The sequence below is a fragment of the Hippocampus zosterae genome, chromosome 4, assembly GCF_025434085.1.
Source record: "Hippocampus zosterae strain Florida chromosome 4, ASM2543408v3, whole genome shotgun sequence".
NCBI classification, from domain to species: Eukaryota; Metazoa; Chordata; class Actinopteri; order Syngnathiformes; family Syngnathidae; genus Hippocampus; species Hippocampus zosterae.
This window is the reverse complement of record NC_067454.1, coordinates 18009724-18027071: the sequence shown is the minus strand read 5'-3', so window position 1 is coordinate 18027071 and position 17348 is coordinate 18009724. Positions and strand designations below refer to the sequence as shown.

At 41.6% G+C, this 17348-nt stretch overlaps 2 protein-coding genes across 2 annotated transcripts; one reads left to right on the top strand and one right to left on the bottom strand.

Annotated features, from left to right (window-relative positions):
• Positions 1–908: 908 nt before the first annotated feature.
• Positions 909–3768, bottom strand: LOC127599640 (E3 ubiquitin-protein ligase RNF128-like). The gene has a single exon (XM_052063732.1). It carries the CDS (start codon positions 3334–3336, stop codon positions 2260–2262), a length of 1077 nt encoding a protein of 358 aa, XP_051919692.1. The 5' UTR covers positions 3337–3768; the 3' UTR covers positions 909–2259.
• Positions 3769–7467: 3699 nt separating this feature from the next.
• slc24a5 (solute carrier family 24 member 5) lies at positions 7468–17306 on the top strand. Its single transcript, XM_052063724.1, has 9 exons — positions 7468–7760; positions 10103–10282; positions 11209–11292; positions 11381–11484; positions 11585–11685; positions 12537–12823; positions 13759–13965; positions 15439–15540; positions 16655–17306. The coding sequence occupies exons 1-9, from the start codon at positions 7598–7600 to the stop codon at positions 16975–16977; spliced, it is 1551 nt and encodes a 516-aa protein (XP_051919684.1). The 5' UTR covers positions 7468–7597; the 3' UTR covers positions 16978–17306.
• Positions 17307–17348: the final 42 nt, after the last annotated feature.

Below are 17348 nucleotides of genomic sequence, written 5' to 3'. Positions count from 1 at the left end.
TGGTTACTTAAGATGTGCATTAATTTACAGGATGAATGCAAACAAAGAAAGTTGATTGAAGATCATTTCTTGTAGGTACATGTTTTTTCTATTCTATTGTGTTACGCTTTGTTATTGGATAAGGAGTAAATGGGATAAAGTTTTAGTTAAAGTGATACTTTTGGGCAGTATCTCAACAGGCAAATTCCTGTTTCATACTTGATCTGTTTTACTTTTACTTGAATCATATTAACCCCAAATACTCTTACTTGAGTATGATTTTTGTCTTTTCTACCCATCACACGGTAATAAGAAACTTGCACTTGCACCATATATAGTACTTTATTTGCATTTCCTATTGTTTTCTTAGCAGATTACAGGACAGCTCCCCCACCCGTCAATTTACAAGTACTTAACTGGCAAAAAAAATAAAAAAAATAAAACACATTTCTTGTTTCATTACCTTGTATCTGCAAGACACAACACAATAACGGCGATCTCTACTGCATGAATATACTTTGAACTAATGTAATGCTGCTTTTGTTGATGTTGTTGTGACTTCTCCTTTGCCCCATCTGAGGAAGTTACATTCATGCAAGATACTGCTACTATTCTAAGTATAGCATCCAATGAAATGACGTCAATGCCCAGTTTTTCGTGACACTGAAAGACCGGTGTCGTGTTCTACTGTCACAGTAGTTTTTCAGTGATATAGAAGTTTCCTGCATCTCACAACCCAAAATCATGGAAGCAGAGATAGATGTTGATTTTCAAAATGTACCGGTATTTACTCTTTTCGTGGATTTTATCATTTCATGTTGTGAAAGTGTTCATAATGTTGTGGGGCATACTGTAAAACACACAAGTGCACGCACACACTCTCACATACACACGCGCGCGAGCACACAAAATTCTCATCTACTCGTATGTTAATCAGCCTCATTTTGAGGGATTTATTGCATTCCGATACGCATCAATGTGATTTCATACAACAAATGATAGTCATTGTTACAGAATGATTTAAGACTCCTAAAATCCGTAACAAAATGATTCAGAATACAAAAATATGGAGAGAGCACTATCATAACGACACAGGCCCAACGACAAACTGATATCAACTTTATTTCCGTCTCACTTAATCTCATGTATCTTGAGCCTATCCCAAAAAATAGCCAGATTAGAAATTGTTGAAAGATACAGTCAGGGATTCATTTAATTGTAACGTGCGCTTGTGTATATTCACAAACCGACAGGAATATACACAAGATGATAACAAATCTCAGTGTGTGCGCTGTTATTTTATAAGAAGTACACTTAAAAGATAACCCCCCCCCCCCTTCTCCTCCCCCAACAAACAAATACACAATCACCATTATCGCAGACGTCATCTCCACTTTGGACATTTATTGCTTGCGTTTATTACAGTGGGACCGTCCACTTCTAAATACAAGCTGAACAGAATCAACAAAGAAAGCAGTTGATATGCGCTAACATGTACACGTATCTGTGGTTCGTGTTCGTAAGGAGACCCAGAACGAAGCCCCTGGGGTGATGTTCTCCACTCAACATGGTGCAATGTGTCAGGCTGCATTTCCAGCCAAGGGTGTGTTCGCCGGCTTGCGGTGGCAAATCCAGCTCCACAACCCGATGTGTTAAAAGCACATAACCCGATAAGAACAAGAAATATGGCACACATTTCTTGTTCCTATTCTTGAAAAGGTGACATTTGGAAGCAGAGGGAGCCCGATTTTCTGTCGTACTTCCTTTGACAGTGGTGACTCGCTTGTGATGTGAGCAAAGCGAAACAGAACCCGCGCTCCTTGCCTCGACATGACTCGACCTTCTCATTGTGCTGAATGATGACTCGATGAGCGCACCCTGAATTGGCATCTGAGCTAATTACACAAGGTGCAGCAGCATTATTAGGTGAATCTATTTAGCCAGCGTCCTGTGAGGTTACAGTGAAGCCCTGCATATTTGCAAATGTGCCTGTTTTTACTCCATGAAAAGGTGCTCAGGCCAAAGCAGGAACAGTATGTTGATTGATGTTGTTGATGTCTGAGGAGTTTCATTTGGACATCAACAGTGCTTTGCCACCATCTTGTGGCAGCCATAGACATTTACAAACCTTTTTGGGAGTGAGGAATCACTTATATTCGCAGATTTGCAGGGAGGTTCACTGTATTCCAATGAAGAGGTGCATTCATTGGGTCCAAGAAACAAAGCATATTGATTTTTAACCTGATAATTTGACGGAATTTTCTCTTTGTCGTGGTGACGTCACTGTCCTCGAGCAGCTTCGCCCTCAAAGGCCCCGTTGTCGTAGTGATGCTGCTGTCTCTCGGGGTCAAAGTTCAGCGGGTCGGTGAGCGGGACCTCATACATGGCTTCCCCACCCGCCACTGTGATGACGGTGACCTCTTGTGGCGACGTTTGAGACATGCTGTCCTTTTCGTCCGCCTCCACTCCCAGAGCCTTGAGGATGTCACATTTGCACATGGGGCAGGTCCTTTTCTCCAGCAGCCACGGTTCGATGCAGGCTTTATGGAAAATGTGGTCACACGTGAGCACGGTCACCACCTCGCCCGCCTTGTACGACTCGATGCACACGGCACACATGTGAGATTCGCTCGCCGTCTCTTCGTCGTCTTGCTTCAGCTTGCGCACTCGCAGGCGCCCGATGGCCTTCTTGGCCTCGGATTTCAGCCTCCTCTCAGCTCGCCGGTGCATGCGCATGTTGTAGAGGCGGCTGGCCGAGATAAACAAGAAGTAGGCCACCGAGGCAGCCGTCACGATGAAGAAGGCGATGGACATGAAGTAAAGCCAGTAAGTGTCCATCCAGGGGCCGTGGGGGCTGCCGACGTCGATCATCATCCGCACTTCCGTTCCGTTGCGCACCAAGCTGGCGATCTCCACGCCTTGAATGTTACCGATCATGATGGCGATTTCCAGAGCGTCCGAGTGCGCCATGTTCGCGGTGCTGTTGCCGCTGCCGTCCACGTTGTACACCACCACGGCCGACGCTCCTTGACGTTTGGCGGCGTTGATCTTCTGACTGAACGTACAGTTTCCCCTTTTGACGAGCGCTATCCAGGTCGAGCCGCTGACGTTGTACACAGGATCCGGGCCGCAGCCTTTGGGGTCCCCCCTGGGAATAACGACGACACCTGCGGCTTGTGCAAGCGGAGAGTTGCGGCCGAAAATTCCACACTCGCAGTCTTTGTCCACGGTCTTGTTGGGGCTGATGAAATAGTTGATTTCCACCACAGCGGTCCAAAAAACCAGAGCGGCCGAACAGTGAACGAGTCCAGACAAACACAGCAGAAGCAACAGGCTGCGTTGTGTCTTCTCGGCCATGGTAACGCTCTTCTTGCAGTTCAAAACAAAAGGAAGCGCTCGGCTAGGCTCTTTAGCTTCTTTAACACGCCTTTTCCAGTCCCGGTTCCTGCTTGGTGGAGGCACGGCGATCTAAATGCGGCTCTGGTTTCACCCTACCTGCTGCCAGCAGTAATCTGATACGAGCCTTTGGGTAACATAACACGAGCTACGCGTCAGCCGTGCACCTCTCTCCTTATCTTCCTGAACCTTGAACGCTGCGCACTTCCCGCACACGGTGGGATATTGCTATTCCACAAGTTGAAATACACAAAAAGCACACGTCTACACTCTTATTACTCTCAAGACAGCAATTACACAAAGAGATAAGCGTGCGATAAGGACAACTTTAGGGACACGGGTCCGAAGCGCAAAGCTGTTGTGTTTGAGTCATACAACCGGCTGACTTTTGCTTGTGTAACGATGAGCGAAGCAACTCATCCAGTTATTCTGGTTTGGCCTGTTTCCTTCCCTGTTTTTGTGGTGGAGGTGAGTTCTGTAAAAAGAGGCAGAACTTGTCACTCGGTATTTGGAGTAAATTGTCTCAGACCGGAACACACAACTTCAACATGTTTGAAAAGTCACTCGAGGAGAGCAAACATGACTGTGTTTGAATAGCTACACTCATTGAACTTAACAAAAGGTCGTTTATTCAAGTATATTTGCAAACTTTTTTTCATGCTAAATTGGAGACAATAAACTTTTAGTGTACTTTTTAAATACTACATTTTAGCAACTTCACACAAGTATACTTGGATTGTACTAAAAAGTATACAGACAGGTACTTACAGTGTACTTTTAAACGTTAATGGCTTCCAATTTAGTACGAAAAAGTACACTTTATGTACTTCGTATAGCATACTTCCTATATACTACTTTTTCATAAGGGGTGCAATATCTGAGACTAATGGAATGGAGCAGAGTACAGTCATGGCAAACATTTCCATTGTATCACCTTACACACAAGTGAAAGCACAAAACATACACACACACACATACACAAACACAATAAGAGACGCTTCCAATGTCAAACAAGATGGAGAGTTTTGCTGTATTCTCCACTCACTAAACCGGAGAAGACCAACTCAATAGGACACTGTTAAATAATTTATCCAAAGGGCAGATTTAACTAAATGGATGTCAGTATAATCATTTCTGACATTTTTGATTACAAGAGCAATTGAGAAGTTGTGACTAGTGAATTCTTGAAATATTCACCTTTGAACGGTTGGAAGAAAAACACTCATTCTTATCGGTGTGTTCCACTCACCCCCACCCCCTCCCAGACCATATTAGTGGATGCATATTTGATACTGTACATGTTCATAGTTGGGGTAGCAGGAGTTCATCTCTCAGGACTTGGCCTTTGGAACCAGAGAATACAGTCTGTTCATGTCTATGCCCATCAACCTGACATGTGTGTGTGGTGTCTGCTTCTCAGTGTGGTGTGCACCCAAATAAACAAAAAGCATGCTGGAAGTTGAATTTCTCCTCATATGAATACGGTATGCACGAGTACAATTCAAACAAAAACTAGCAAGAGTTTTCTCAAGTAATACTGCCACCTTCTGTCTTAAGTGTCTGGTGCAGGCCCATGACAAGAGCAACCACACCCAGTGAAAACGACGTTAATTATTACTGTACTGTTTGTGTTGATCAAGAATGTAGCCAGAGTCCGCCCATCTCTCAGGCCAACATCAAAGTGCTGATGTGTGCTTTTATTTCCTCTCGCTCGGATTATTGTAATGTCCTGTTCTCTGCTCTTCCTAAAAGACTATTTCAAATTTACAACTACTGTACTCCAAAACTTAGCCACACGAGTCCTGACAAGGACCAGAAGGCGCGAACACATTACATCAGTTTTAAAATGGCTGCATTGCCCCAAACCGTGTGTTTTAGGAATGATTTTTGAGGTGTTTTTATTAGTGTGTGTGTGTGTGTGTGTGTGTCAGCATAGGTATGATTGTGGGGACAAATATTTGTGTATGTTCGGGGGAGAGGGGAGTCCTCTTTTTATGTTTTAACTTTGAAGTTTTAATTGCACAACATCTTGAGTTGCATTTTTATGTATGAAAAGTGCAATATAAATAAAGTTTGATTCATTGATTGACTTTCAAATGTTTTTTTAATGTTCTGTGTGTGTGTGTGTGTTTGTGTGTGTGTGCGCGCACTCCATATGCGAAATCTGGAATTGTGTTTGAGGAAAGTCGTATTTAGGCTCCTGGGTTGTGTGAAATAAACGCATACGAAACGATCAGATAAAGCAGGGGTCTCAAACTCCAGTCCCAGGAGGGCCGTTGTCCTGCATGTTTTCCAAGTCTCCCTGTTGCAACACACCTGATTCAAATGAACAGGTTCAATGTCAGGCTTCCGCAGAGCTTGCTGATGATCTGATCATTTGAATCAGGTGTGTTGCAACAGGGAGACATGGAAAACATGCAGGACAGGGGCCCTCCAGGATCGGAGTTTGAGACCGCTGAGATAAAGGCTCTTGTCACTTTCACAAGTTTGAAATGAAAAACAGGAGATAGGTCGTTCCGTTCAATAGAGATAGCGACAGTGCCTCCCAACGGACGGAGGAGAGATGGCCTTTCAACACGTGAATGTTGATGCTGTGTGTGTGCGTGCGTGCGTGCGTGCGTGCGTGTGTGTGTGTGTGTGTGTGTGCGTGCGTGTGTGTGTGTGTGTGCGTGTGTGTGTGTGTGTGTGGAAGGGGGATGAGGGGGCGGGATACTGGTATCTTAGAAACGGCTTTGGTGCATTTTAATGCCATATAAGGCCTTCATTTTCACAGAATCCATTTAGTGACCATTTAATGCTTTTTTAGTGACACCCAGAAGCCCTGCAAAAACCAATCCATAGTTTTATTTATTTTATGCTTTGTGATTTAATTTGGGGCTTACATAGGCTCTATATTGTATTGCATGCATTATTTTATTAACCCGCTGCAATTTTGTGTGTGAGTACAGAACATTTACTTTGTATCTTGCTCTAGTATTTGTTCCTATTTAATTGATTTGCTATACATTGGATTTCACAAGCGCTATTCGAGCAAGGCCGTTCCCCCTAGAAGAGGTCAACAAAAGAGGCATTTATCAGTGACTGATTGATGAACCTTCCGTCAAGATTGGGGGAATGGCCCCTCCTGGGAAATGGCGAGACTGGGCTCAGATTTGTCAGAATCTGGCTAAAACAATACCGTATGTTCAGTGCCATGGAGTCGCCGACAGATAGGCCCCGCAAGCTGTTATAAGCCTGCTTTAGTACAACACCTGTAAGAATTTTGTTAAGACAATATCGTGTTGAATTGGCCAAGATGAGTTCCAACGATGCTGCACTTCCTTCTGGCCAAGAAGGTGCAAGTAGGTCTGCACACTTGCTTTAATACAACCAGTGTAACTAAAATGCGTTTGAAAGCAACTTTTCCTTATAAACCAGATATATTTTCTCTTCTGACCACCACAGGTAAACTTTGGGTAGTGCGTGTCTACATGTCATTGTTTCAGGGATCATGAAAAATTACATTTGTAAAGCCACAGATTAGTTTGCATTATTGTTGGAATCTTATATATGATTTACTGACTTATGTTTACACTGCACTTCTGTGAGAGAATTTGGTGAAATTGTGTATAGTAAAAAGACTGCAAGTCTGCAAGTCAAAATGATAAGTAAGTTAACAAATGATTTAAAAAATGATATCGAAAAACAAACTGTCTTTCATATTTATTCATAGTTCATTTTCCTGCATTTTAGTATAAGGCTAAGGCCTATAAGACCAAAAATCAGAAATTGGATTTTTGTTTAAAAAAAAAAAAAAAAACCCTACATGGGAATAGGACCTTTTAAAAACATTTTCAATCACAAACAAAGGAAAATGCAATTAATTATTTTTCTAAATCATTCAGCCCTACTATGTGAGTTACTGTATGTTTTGCATGGTTGTTTCACTTATTAGTAGATCTGATTTACTTGTACCAATGTTTTGATTGTAATTACATTTTGTACACTTAATCCTGATTGCACACACTCCCCACCGCCCGGGCTGCAGTCTGCTCAACTGGAATGACTCACAACTCGTGATCCCCCATTCTTAACAAAGTAGACCTTAAAAGATGCTTTTCCCCTCAAACACTCTCTTTCTTTCTCTCACTCGCTTCTCAGCTTGTAGTGCTGTAGTTCTTATACAGCACACTTCATAAGCCTATATGTCTTCTTGGATTCCTCTTCATCTTTTTTAACTCAAATGGCCGCGAATAAAGTCACAGCTCGTCAGAGCAAGAAGAGAAAAGATTTTATACCTTATTTTTTAGGGTTTGTCCTGTTCTTGTATTGCAGCGTTCAGCTTGTGTCATTCACAGCCAATACAACTGACTGGAGCCACACGATAAGGGTGCGCCGTGCACTTGGTAAGTAAAGCACATTTACACGTTGAATAGTCATACCAAGGTGGCTAAAGTACTCACCTGCTGTATTTACTGCAAAAAGTACAGACACATGAAAAAGGGACTGGTAATATAGTACAACTATTGATTCAACTATTTTTCTCAAATAAAATGAAATAAGTACCAAAGTAAAATTAATTTTTTACTACGGATTAGTGCAGTGCTTGTCATACTTTTTACAAGTACCACCTGCATAAAGACTTCATGTACCTACGGCCATGCCCGACATTCAGATACATTGTCGTCGTGGGCCCAAGCCTTAAAAAAAAAAGGAAACACGGGTTTTATTTATTCCTAAGTAGTGACAATTTATTGTTCGTATACAAGTATAATGTTTTAAGCACCTGTAAGCACAATTTAGATTTTAAACTTTAATATTGTATACATGTAAGTCAAAAATACTTTTAAAAAATGAATGACTTAAGTGAAGTTAAACATAACTGAACTGTACATTAAAAACAAATTATGGTAATAATAATAAGTGTAAGCCACTGTGACATTGTGCAGAGTGAGAATTTTTAATTTAATTATTTTTTTCATGTACCAGTAGAAGGGAGCTTATATACTCGTATGACACTTTACGAATCAATGGATTTGTGCTGTGATTCTATAAGTGTGATATCAGTATCATTGGTGGTACCTCACTTATTTTAATATGGAATCAAAGGGGTAAAAGGTACATTTTCCCATATTTAAGCACAGTCATCAAGTTCAACATATTAATGTTGCAATGCTACTATGGCTTACGATAAGTACAATTTGTATTTATTTTGGGAAGTATCTTTTGAAGGGGTACCTGATGTAAAATGTTTGAGAACCACTGTATTTGTGTCCAAACAAAACGTGTTTTCATAGCGTGGCACTTGGGAAGAAAAACTCTTACTTTCCCTCTGTCATGAACCGGCATAGCTCTCCAACCACATGCCTGACAAAATCTGCTTAAGTATCAAATATTTGTATTTTGGTATTCACCAGTGCAGTTCTGTTAGCAACACTAGCTTCCATTGTGATGTTGGTAGGAATTAGGCCGATGTTCAAGCTATTAAACGCTTCATTATAAATGTTTCGAATGATTTTGCACTTCAAACAGTGGCAGTGCTTGACTCACTAATGCCCACATCTCACTGCCGTGGAAAGCCATGAAATTACAATTTAAGACTTTGAGCATTGATTTAGTTAAGAATTTGTTGTGGCAAGTTTGACGTTTACTGGCCATCGCCACCAGTCAGTATAATAACTCGAAAGCAACTTGTAACTAATAAAAGAACAATGCTTTGATAATGGAAAAAAGTGAATTGAGTATGTTAAGAATATCATTGGTGTGATGGACTGCATACAAAAACAGCCTTTTAGTGCTCTCGTAACCTCAATTTATATTCAGATCACCGATTTATGGAATAACAATTGGCCCCTTGCGACTAAAGACAGAGGGCAGCCATCTTATGTTGCCACTGTTACTGACAACGTCTGTTTGGTTTTTGGCTGAAAACACTGTTCATGGAGCATGTTTTATGCCACAACTCCTGTATGGCATAATAAGAGCTTTTCAAAGACCGAACTTCACTGTTTGTGTCAGAAAGTCAGATAATTTTACCTCAGTATCATGAATTGTGACTGACAAAGGCTCGGTTTACATTTCACAGTGAATATTGTCATAATGGGCTTTCTTTTCAATTCATTGTTAATCGTTTTGATAAAATGATGCCAATACATTTTCTGGAGTACCTTGTAGCCTTTTTGCTGTAGAGACAGAAAATAATGTGAAACCACCGTAGAGAAGTCAATGTATTTGAGATAGGTGCGCTTAGCAAGACGGATGCTGGTAGTTCAATTTTTGCTATGGCGAATAAGTGCTATTGTTAGCCCATCATATACATAAGTACGTGAATCAGATGCAGTTCGAATGGTCATAGTGATTCTCAAATTGTCATATGGGCGCCCTCTAGTGGTACATAAAAGTATCACTGAATTGAAAACAAATGCAGTGGACTCCCACCTACATTGCACACATTGTATAAGACAAACGGTCATTCCAAAACACATTCGGACCAGTGAACAACTTTCAACAACTGTCTTGAACTTGGATAACATGCATGAATTTGGGATGTGGGAGGAACACAGAAGCACAGGGAGAACATGCAAAGTCCACAGAGGAAAACTACATATGGTCTTCAAAACCAGACCCTCTGAACTGTGCGGCAGATATGCTAACCACTAGTTTCCCGTTTCCCTCTAACGGTATTTTAATAAAGATGTGCAAAAATGGAATGTAATGGGGTCCCAATATGACTACATCTCCGTTTCAGAGAATGAGACAGAGTGTATAGCACCTCACTCGTCGGAATTCCCTGATGGCTTCTTCACCGTGCAGGAGAGGAAGGATGGAGGCCTCGTCATCTACTTCTTGCTCATTTTCTACATGCTCTTGGCCGTTGCGATAGTCTGTGATGACTACTTCCTCCCATCCTTAGAAGTCATCAGTGAGCGTAAGTTGGTGTTAAATACTTTAGTAGAATGTCTAACTCGTGTGCGGGTGGGAATTTATCTGTGAGGTAAAGTCACCAATGTTAAACCTGAGAAAGGGCCTGCTGGCTCACTGTCATTCCTCCATTCTTCTAGTAGTTCATTCCAGGAGTTCTGGGGCTGAGGTCAGATTTCTGTGCAAGTTCTACAACAAACTGGACCTTACAGAAAAGGCATTCATTAAAGCGTTCCTACAAATTGGGAAGCATACTACAAAGTGGTCAAACTGAACTCGTGAAAAATTCATCATAGTCGTTGATTTAGCACCGTCTTCATGTCCATGTCATTTTTCTTGTATGTGAATGTGTATTTTAAGGCCACATTATGAATTGTGCTTCTATTATGAACTACCGGTAATGAATTTCTCAAAAACAAATTATACAAGCCTTTCTAATTACAACATAAGACATGTAATTATGTCGAAAGGCATCGCTCATTTCCTTGTGCAGGAATTATACTTCCTTGTTTGATAAGATAACAGGTCAAAATTAACTGTCAAACTAAACGTAAAAAGAATTACGTCTTGTTATTCAAAACTACGACATAGCTTATCCTTTCAGTCGACTAGTGTATTGCAAACTGTAAATAGCATCGATGCTGCAGTGATTGACCTCTTTTAAGCAAAGGATTGAACACAAATGGTACAGCAGCAAATGTAGACAGATAACAACAGCGCTCACTATAGAACAATGAGCCCCTGCTATTTGGGTTTGATATTGACCAAACCATGAAAGTCTCTTCACTTGCTTTTGTCTAAATGAAGCTCCTCAACTCACTTTCACAATTCCTTGGCAAAAGAGAATAGTCCCCAATGTTGGTTTTTTAAACAATCAATATATACTTTCTTCTTTTATGCTTTTATTGGTTCCAAGATTCTATTATGTTTCAGGTTTGGGACTGTCTCAAGATGTCGCTGGTGCTACATTCATGGCCGCCGGGAGTTCTGCACCTGAGCTGGTCACAGCCTTTCTAGGTAAACATGATAGGGATGATTTTCATTTTCACTACATTCTATCAACTAACATCCATTTTTCTTTGTTTGTTTTTTCAATGTGTGTCAGGTGTTTTTGTGACAAAGGGGGACATTGGGGTCAGCACCATAGTGGGCTCAGCTGTGTACAACCTCTTGGGCATCTGTGCTGCATGCGGACTTTTGGCCTCTATGGTACAGATTTTCCAGTACATCCACACATTGACCTACTTAAGTTGCTACTGTAAAAGTGTGATCTTTATGAAAGTTGTAAATGTTGTTTTTGTTGTTCCAGGCAGGACGTCTCACCTGCTGGCCATTGTTCAGGGATTGCTTGGCGTACGGCATCAGTGTCGCCGCTGTTATTGCCATCATTTCTGATAACAAGGTGTACTGGTGAGTGAGCATGACCATAGGAGAATGGGATCTCGAGGTGCTTGTTAAACACAGCAGCTGTTGATTATGTCTCGTGACAGCAAGAACAAAAACTGTACCGAAAAGATATTACAGACGTTTATGACGTGTATGTGATAGCACGGTGTAATAAATGTCTCCTTTATGGAAGGATTTCATGCATATCATTTGTGTTTCTCTGATCCAAGATTCAGAGATGATAAGATTTGAACTCTTACTCATAAACAAGGAGGATTTTGAGGGTCTTGACCCCTACCAAGGTTTAAACGTTTGTTAACTGGAGATCAATAAATCATCGGATTAAGGGCAATGCGAGATGTACAGCCCGGACGCGATTCAACAATTGTGAAGGAAGGAACATCAATGGAAGAAAACCTACCGCAAGCAGTGTCAAAAAAAGTGGAGTAGGGTTCCCTCGCTATCTGCGGGAGGTCGAAGCTCCACTAATGTGGAAAATTTGTGAATAATTGATACCCGCCCAAAAAGGTTTAGAATGGCCGATAGGTGCAACAAGCACTACTTTTTTTTCTTTTTTTACACTGGGCTGTGGACTGACTAAATTAAGGTCCTCCCTCACTACTTCAACAGACTACAAAATGGCGCCAAAGTAATTCATTTCTATTTGGCAGGGGGCTTATAAGTGAATAAAAAAAATTAAAATCCAGTATTCGCAAATATGCTAGGGAACACGGCCTCTGACCTGGGTACAAGCAGAATTGTGGCGAATTCAGTCCTAACTTGTTTATAGAACAACAACCTGTCAGACACAAGAAGTTTAACCTCCAGGAGACTTCTGCCATGGGCAAATATCACGCATACGTCTTCCTTTTCAGGTACGATGCGGCCTGTCTCCTCCTGGTCTACGGAATCTACATTGTCGTCCTATGCTTTGACCTCCGTATCAGTGAGTTTGTCCTGAGGAAGATCAGTCCTTGTTGCACCTGCCTGGGTAAAGGCTCTGGGGAGAAAAGCGAAACGAGACCCTTGATGGGTCTCTGGCACGACGACACAAGCCTCCGAGTCCACAGCCGCTCCAGGACGGACAGTGGAATCTTCCAGGATGACTCTGGATATTCCCATCTGTCCCTTAGCTTGCATGGCCTCAATGAAATTCCCGATGGTAAGCTGCGACACAATCACAACTGTTACTAACGTTTACCAATCAGATGTGACGAGGCTTTGGAACAGAGAACAAGATCTCATTGTGGCTCCACAGATGTGTGGAGATAAGAGGAAAGTTTCAGTCCTCACTGCAAGACACATTCAAAATCTCATAGACTTTGATAAGCAAAACCCCGCAAGAAGCAAGATGCTCTGGTCCAATTCAAATTCAGGCCAATCAGTTCCTCTCTACAACATACAATCTTATTGAAGCACGGCAGCAAAAGTCTCTGAAAAGTGAAAATATACATTTTCTGAATTTGTCACAACCCTAACAATTTTGTCTGATTTAAAAAGAGTTTAAAATGAGGCTTCAAAATGAAAAATAAAGTCCTCGTGTCCACAGTCAAATGCTAGGGCGGCGTGTCCGTGAAAAATGTATTTCTAACATAATTACATGTGTGAGCCATGAAAAACATATCCGCTTAAAGCCTCTGCTGGCTCTTATGCAAAGTATATTCCTGCAGGGCTTTTCCCAAGCCACGTCTGCACGCTGGCAGTTGTTATTTATTTTTAAATCCCGAGCGCTCCCGCACACTCACGGCAGGCAACGAGGCACTCTAAATTGGCCATTCTAGTGGACTTTCCAAAGGGAAGATGTATTTTTGGGGTGTGGGCATATGTTGCTGTCTACAAGTGAGTGCTGGACAACCGCTGATATTCAAGTCATTTCAAATTATACTGTGGGGGAGGACTCAGTTTTAGCCACAGAAAAAAAAATCAGGGAAACTAAAAACATTTCAATGCTATCTCTCTATAATTTGGTACTACAATACGTATAGTTCTCACTCTTTTCATGTTTTCAACAACTATCTTTAAACATGCGTAATGTATTTCGAAACAACTCCCTGAATTCACTTGACTTTAGCCTAATTGTGGCCAATCTATCGACAGAGCATAAAGGTGTGTTCACTGTGCCCGAGAGCGATTTGAAACGGATCCTCTGGGTTCTGTCCCTACCGATCATCGTCCTGCTTTTCCTCACCGTCCCTGACTGCAGAAGGCGGTTCTGGAAGCAATGGTTCGTCATCACCTTCTTCATGTCCGCAGTCTGGATCTCAGGTTTCACTTACATCCTGGTTTGGATGGTCACTGTTGTTGGTAAGAAGTTCACTCGTGAGTTTTAAATTAGAATGCACACTTTGTAGTGTAAATTACGGATCACAGTGTTTGGAACTTGTGAGGAAAACGTCAGAGGAGACTCACATGTTGGTCTGCTGCTTAATTCCTGAGATGCCTCGGTCCTGGACAGATGACTGCGAGTGTGTTTGGGGGGGGGGGGGGGGGGGGGGTTGGGGGGTGCAGTCTGGGACTGCAGCTCCAACGAGCATGTGCTGATGCCGCCACTGCAGGATTACAGCCCCCCTCCCCCCACACACACACACAGACCTCAGGGACCAGTCATGTGAACACTTGTACCACGTAGAGCTCCCCCCACGGGCACAGCTCCCAGAACGGCTTTAGTTACAACTGAGAGCAGGATGGGGGTCTCATCATGTGACGGGCTAGTTGTACTGAAGTATATAATGAGATTATTATCCCACAGTCGTCAGATTGACTCTCATGGGAGGAGTCTTGTGAAAGAGTCGACATGAGACCAAGCAGGTGTAGAGATATAGCCTGGAGAGTGGGATTGTTTCCTTTCAGTGGCATCACATTGTCTCATTTTGAAGTTCGTCCTTAAATGTTAAACGGCACATTGCTGTATTTCTAGCCGCATCGGAATTTGCATTTATGAAGTTAATTCTTTATTCAGGGGCGCAAATATGATTTTGGAACTGGGAGTTGCGAGGACCAAGCAAAGCGAATTCTTTGATTTAGTGCCATGTAATTGTGTCATTTGAAAATTAATCAATGAATGAAACTTGCCGATTATTTTTTCAATTGTATGGGGGGATATCCCATTCCTCACTACCTTGAATAAAACGTAGTTCAACATTTAAAGTCAAATCCATTTCAGATAGCTCATACAAAACAGCAGTAATGCAGAACATAACATATTCAAGATGGCGAACGGTGCCATCAAAAGTCAAGTCAACTTCATGCATCATGTTGTTCAACAGAGTTCGAGACCATGAACTCTGATGACGCATGAGATTATTTCATGTTTTCGACAAGGCGAAATTCACCACATTAAGGCTCAACAGTAGACTTTCCCCATGTGCGCTCCATCTGATCACTTTCCAAACTGTACAACTATTTTGACATTTGGAGTTTGACATTGGGAATAGTCAAAGATCACCAATCTCAAATGAACCACAGATTTGGTTGTTGGAGTTTCAATTCCTTGAGAAAAGCACCATCATATTTACAAGTCTGCATTGACGCACACTGTCAGTGTGAACGCTTGACTCACAGCTTTCACACATTACATTTATTAAAAACATGACCTTTTGACAATAATGAATGTCTCACGAGTCAGGACATTAACAATGAATTAGTATTACTAGTATAGACTTAGAAAACATCTTAAAAAGTAATGTTTTTATACTTTATCATTTATCTTCATATGCTATATAATGATTTGAAAGTATGCAATATTTGTTATGAAGTAATTCTTTTTTGTTTAAACAGGTGAGACACTCGGCATTCCCGATACGGTAATGGGACTCACATTGCTTGCAGCTGGAACCAGTATACCCGACACTGTAGCCAGTGTCATGGTGGCCAGAGAAGGTATAACAAGCCTTGATACAATACGAGGTGTCAAAAAAGTTCTGGAACTGGTTTCAGAAAAGATGTATTTCACACCAAAATACAAATTTCCCTTTTCAATCTGGGCCGGATGATCAGGCACATTTACAAAGAGATTCTGCAGTGTTTGCTTCATTCTGTTCGTGAGAAGGGGTGAGCGTTGGAGCAGATTTTTCTTTGAAGGGGAAAACTTGTAGTTTGGATTTGAAATTCAGTGGTGTCTTAAATTGACTTTTGAGGTTATAGAGAAACAAGCATTGCTTTTTTTCTCTTGAGATAGGTGGCTTGCTAACCACCATTTTCCATGTTTGCAGATTAGTATTGGCGTTGCTGAGGGTGGGGCGGGTTTGGGGGGTGAGTGGGCTGGAAGGAGTGAATTGCATTCCCTTTCATTTTAATGGAGATTATTTGCAATAGAAGCATGTCAACGGTCCATTTTGAACTTGTATCTCTCTGCACCAGTGTGAAGTAAACGCTACTCCGTGGCAGGTTTCAGGTTTGCAGTGCCACGATTTCACGCATTGTTTTTGTGCAGCTCAGAACGACAGTATATCATTAATTTATTTTGGGTGTAATTCCATTGTCGACCACAAGATGTTAGCACACCATTTAGTTCGACACTAAATTTGACCGATGTATAAGATTGAAAACGAGCAGTAATTTAGCTCACAGTAGTTTTTCTTCTAAACATCAATACCGTTAAATCCTGATTTTTACACTGACAGAAAGTGATGGCTGTAGCTCATTTTATAATGTACGGTATATCTTGGGCATGATTATTGATGTATGAAGTGAAACGATATTTTTGTAAAAAACGGTGTATGCTTCACAGAGATTGGTACACTGCACGATATTTTTGGTTATCCATTGGTGAAAAAGTGCAGTCATGCCTAGGGTGTATTTAAATAAGGTACCGGTATATATCTCTCTGGAATGCAATCCCTACTAAATAGTGAATTAATCTTATCTGTTGTGAAACCAATCCTGCAACTTTTCTGACATACCTCTTATTTCACTTATTGCAATGTGACCAGGAGTACATAAGCTGTTTTGTTTTTCGACATCAAATCCCAATATTTGAATTATTTTCCGTCAGGGAAAGCTGACATGGCCATGTCCAACATTGTGGGCTCAAACGTGTTCGACATGCTGTGTCTGGGTTTGCCGTGGTTCATCCAGACTGCATTTGTGGATACCAACAACCCCGTGGAGGTTAACAGCACTGGGCTGGTGTTTATATCCTTAACGCTCTTGTTTTCCATCGTCTTCCTCTTCGTGGCCGTCCATGTGAATGGGTGGAAATTGGATTGGAAATTAGGACTCGTTTCCCTGGTTTGCTACATCCTCTTTGCTACTCTGTCTATCCTATATGAGCTGGGGATTATTGGAAATAATCCTTTAAGACTGTGCAGCGACTGAGAAATGACCCTCTCCAGGACCAAAGCCATGTTTACCAAGACACTTGAGAAAATATTTCAAACATGTTTCAACTCGTGCATCCTCACAATTAAATCTGCTGTGCCATGAAGCATGGTCCGCTTTGTATTGTCTCAGGAAGAGGGTGACATGTCAACGTACCAAAGATCACTTTGTTGGTGTAAACGTTCAATTGGTTTACCACCACGATGTGAAACTTTCTCCAGTAGTCAGCTTTGAGATGTCTTATTTAAAACTTCAAAAATGGGAAATATATTGCGACCGGAGTGAGCTCTCCATCCAGAAAGAAATAAAAGAATGATGTTGACTGACTTACTTCTTGTGTTTAACTCATTCACTCCCAAAGACGTTTT

What these genes read in the sequence shown, in the direction of transcription:
- LOC127599640 (XM_052063732.1), bottom strand. Translation starts at nt 3,336, where the DNA reads ATGGCCGAGAAGACACAACGCAGCCTGTTGCTTCTGCTGTGTTTGTCT.
- slc24a5 (XM_052063724.1), top strand. Translation starts at nt 7,598, where the DNA reads ATGGCCGCGAATAAAGTCACAGCTCGTCAGAGCAAGAAGAGAAAAGAT. An exon ending in AAGGGTGCGCCGTGCACTTG is followed by an intron (nt 7,761 to 10,102) that starts GTAAGTAAAGCA and finishes TCTCCGTTTCAG; the next exon opens with AGAATGAGACAGAGTGTATA. An exon ending in GCTGGTCACAGCCTTTCTAG is followed by an intron (nt 11,293 to 11,380) that starts GTAAACATGATA and finishes AATGTGTGTCAG; the next exon opens with GTGTTTTTGTGACAAAGGGG.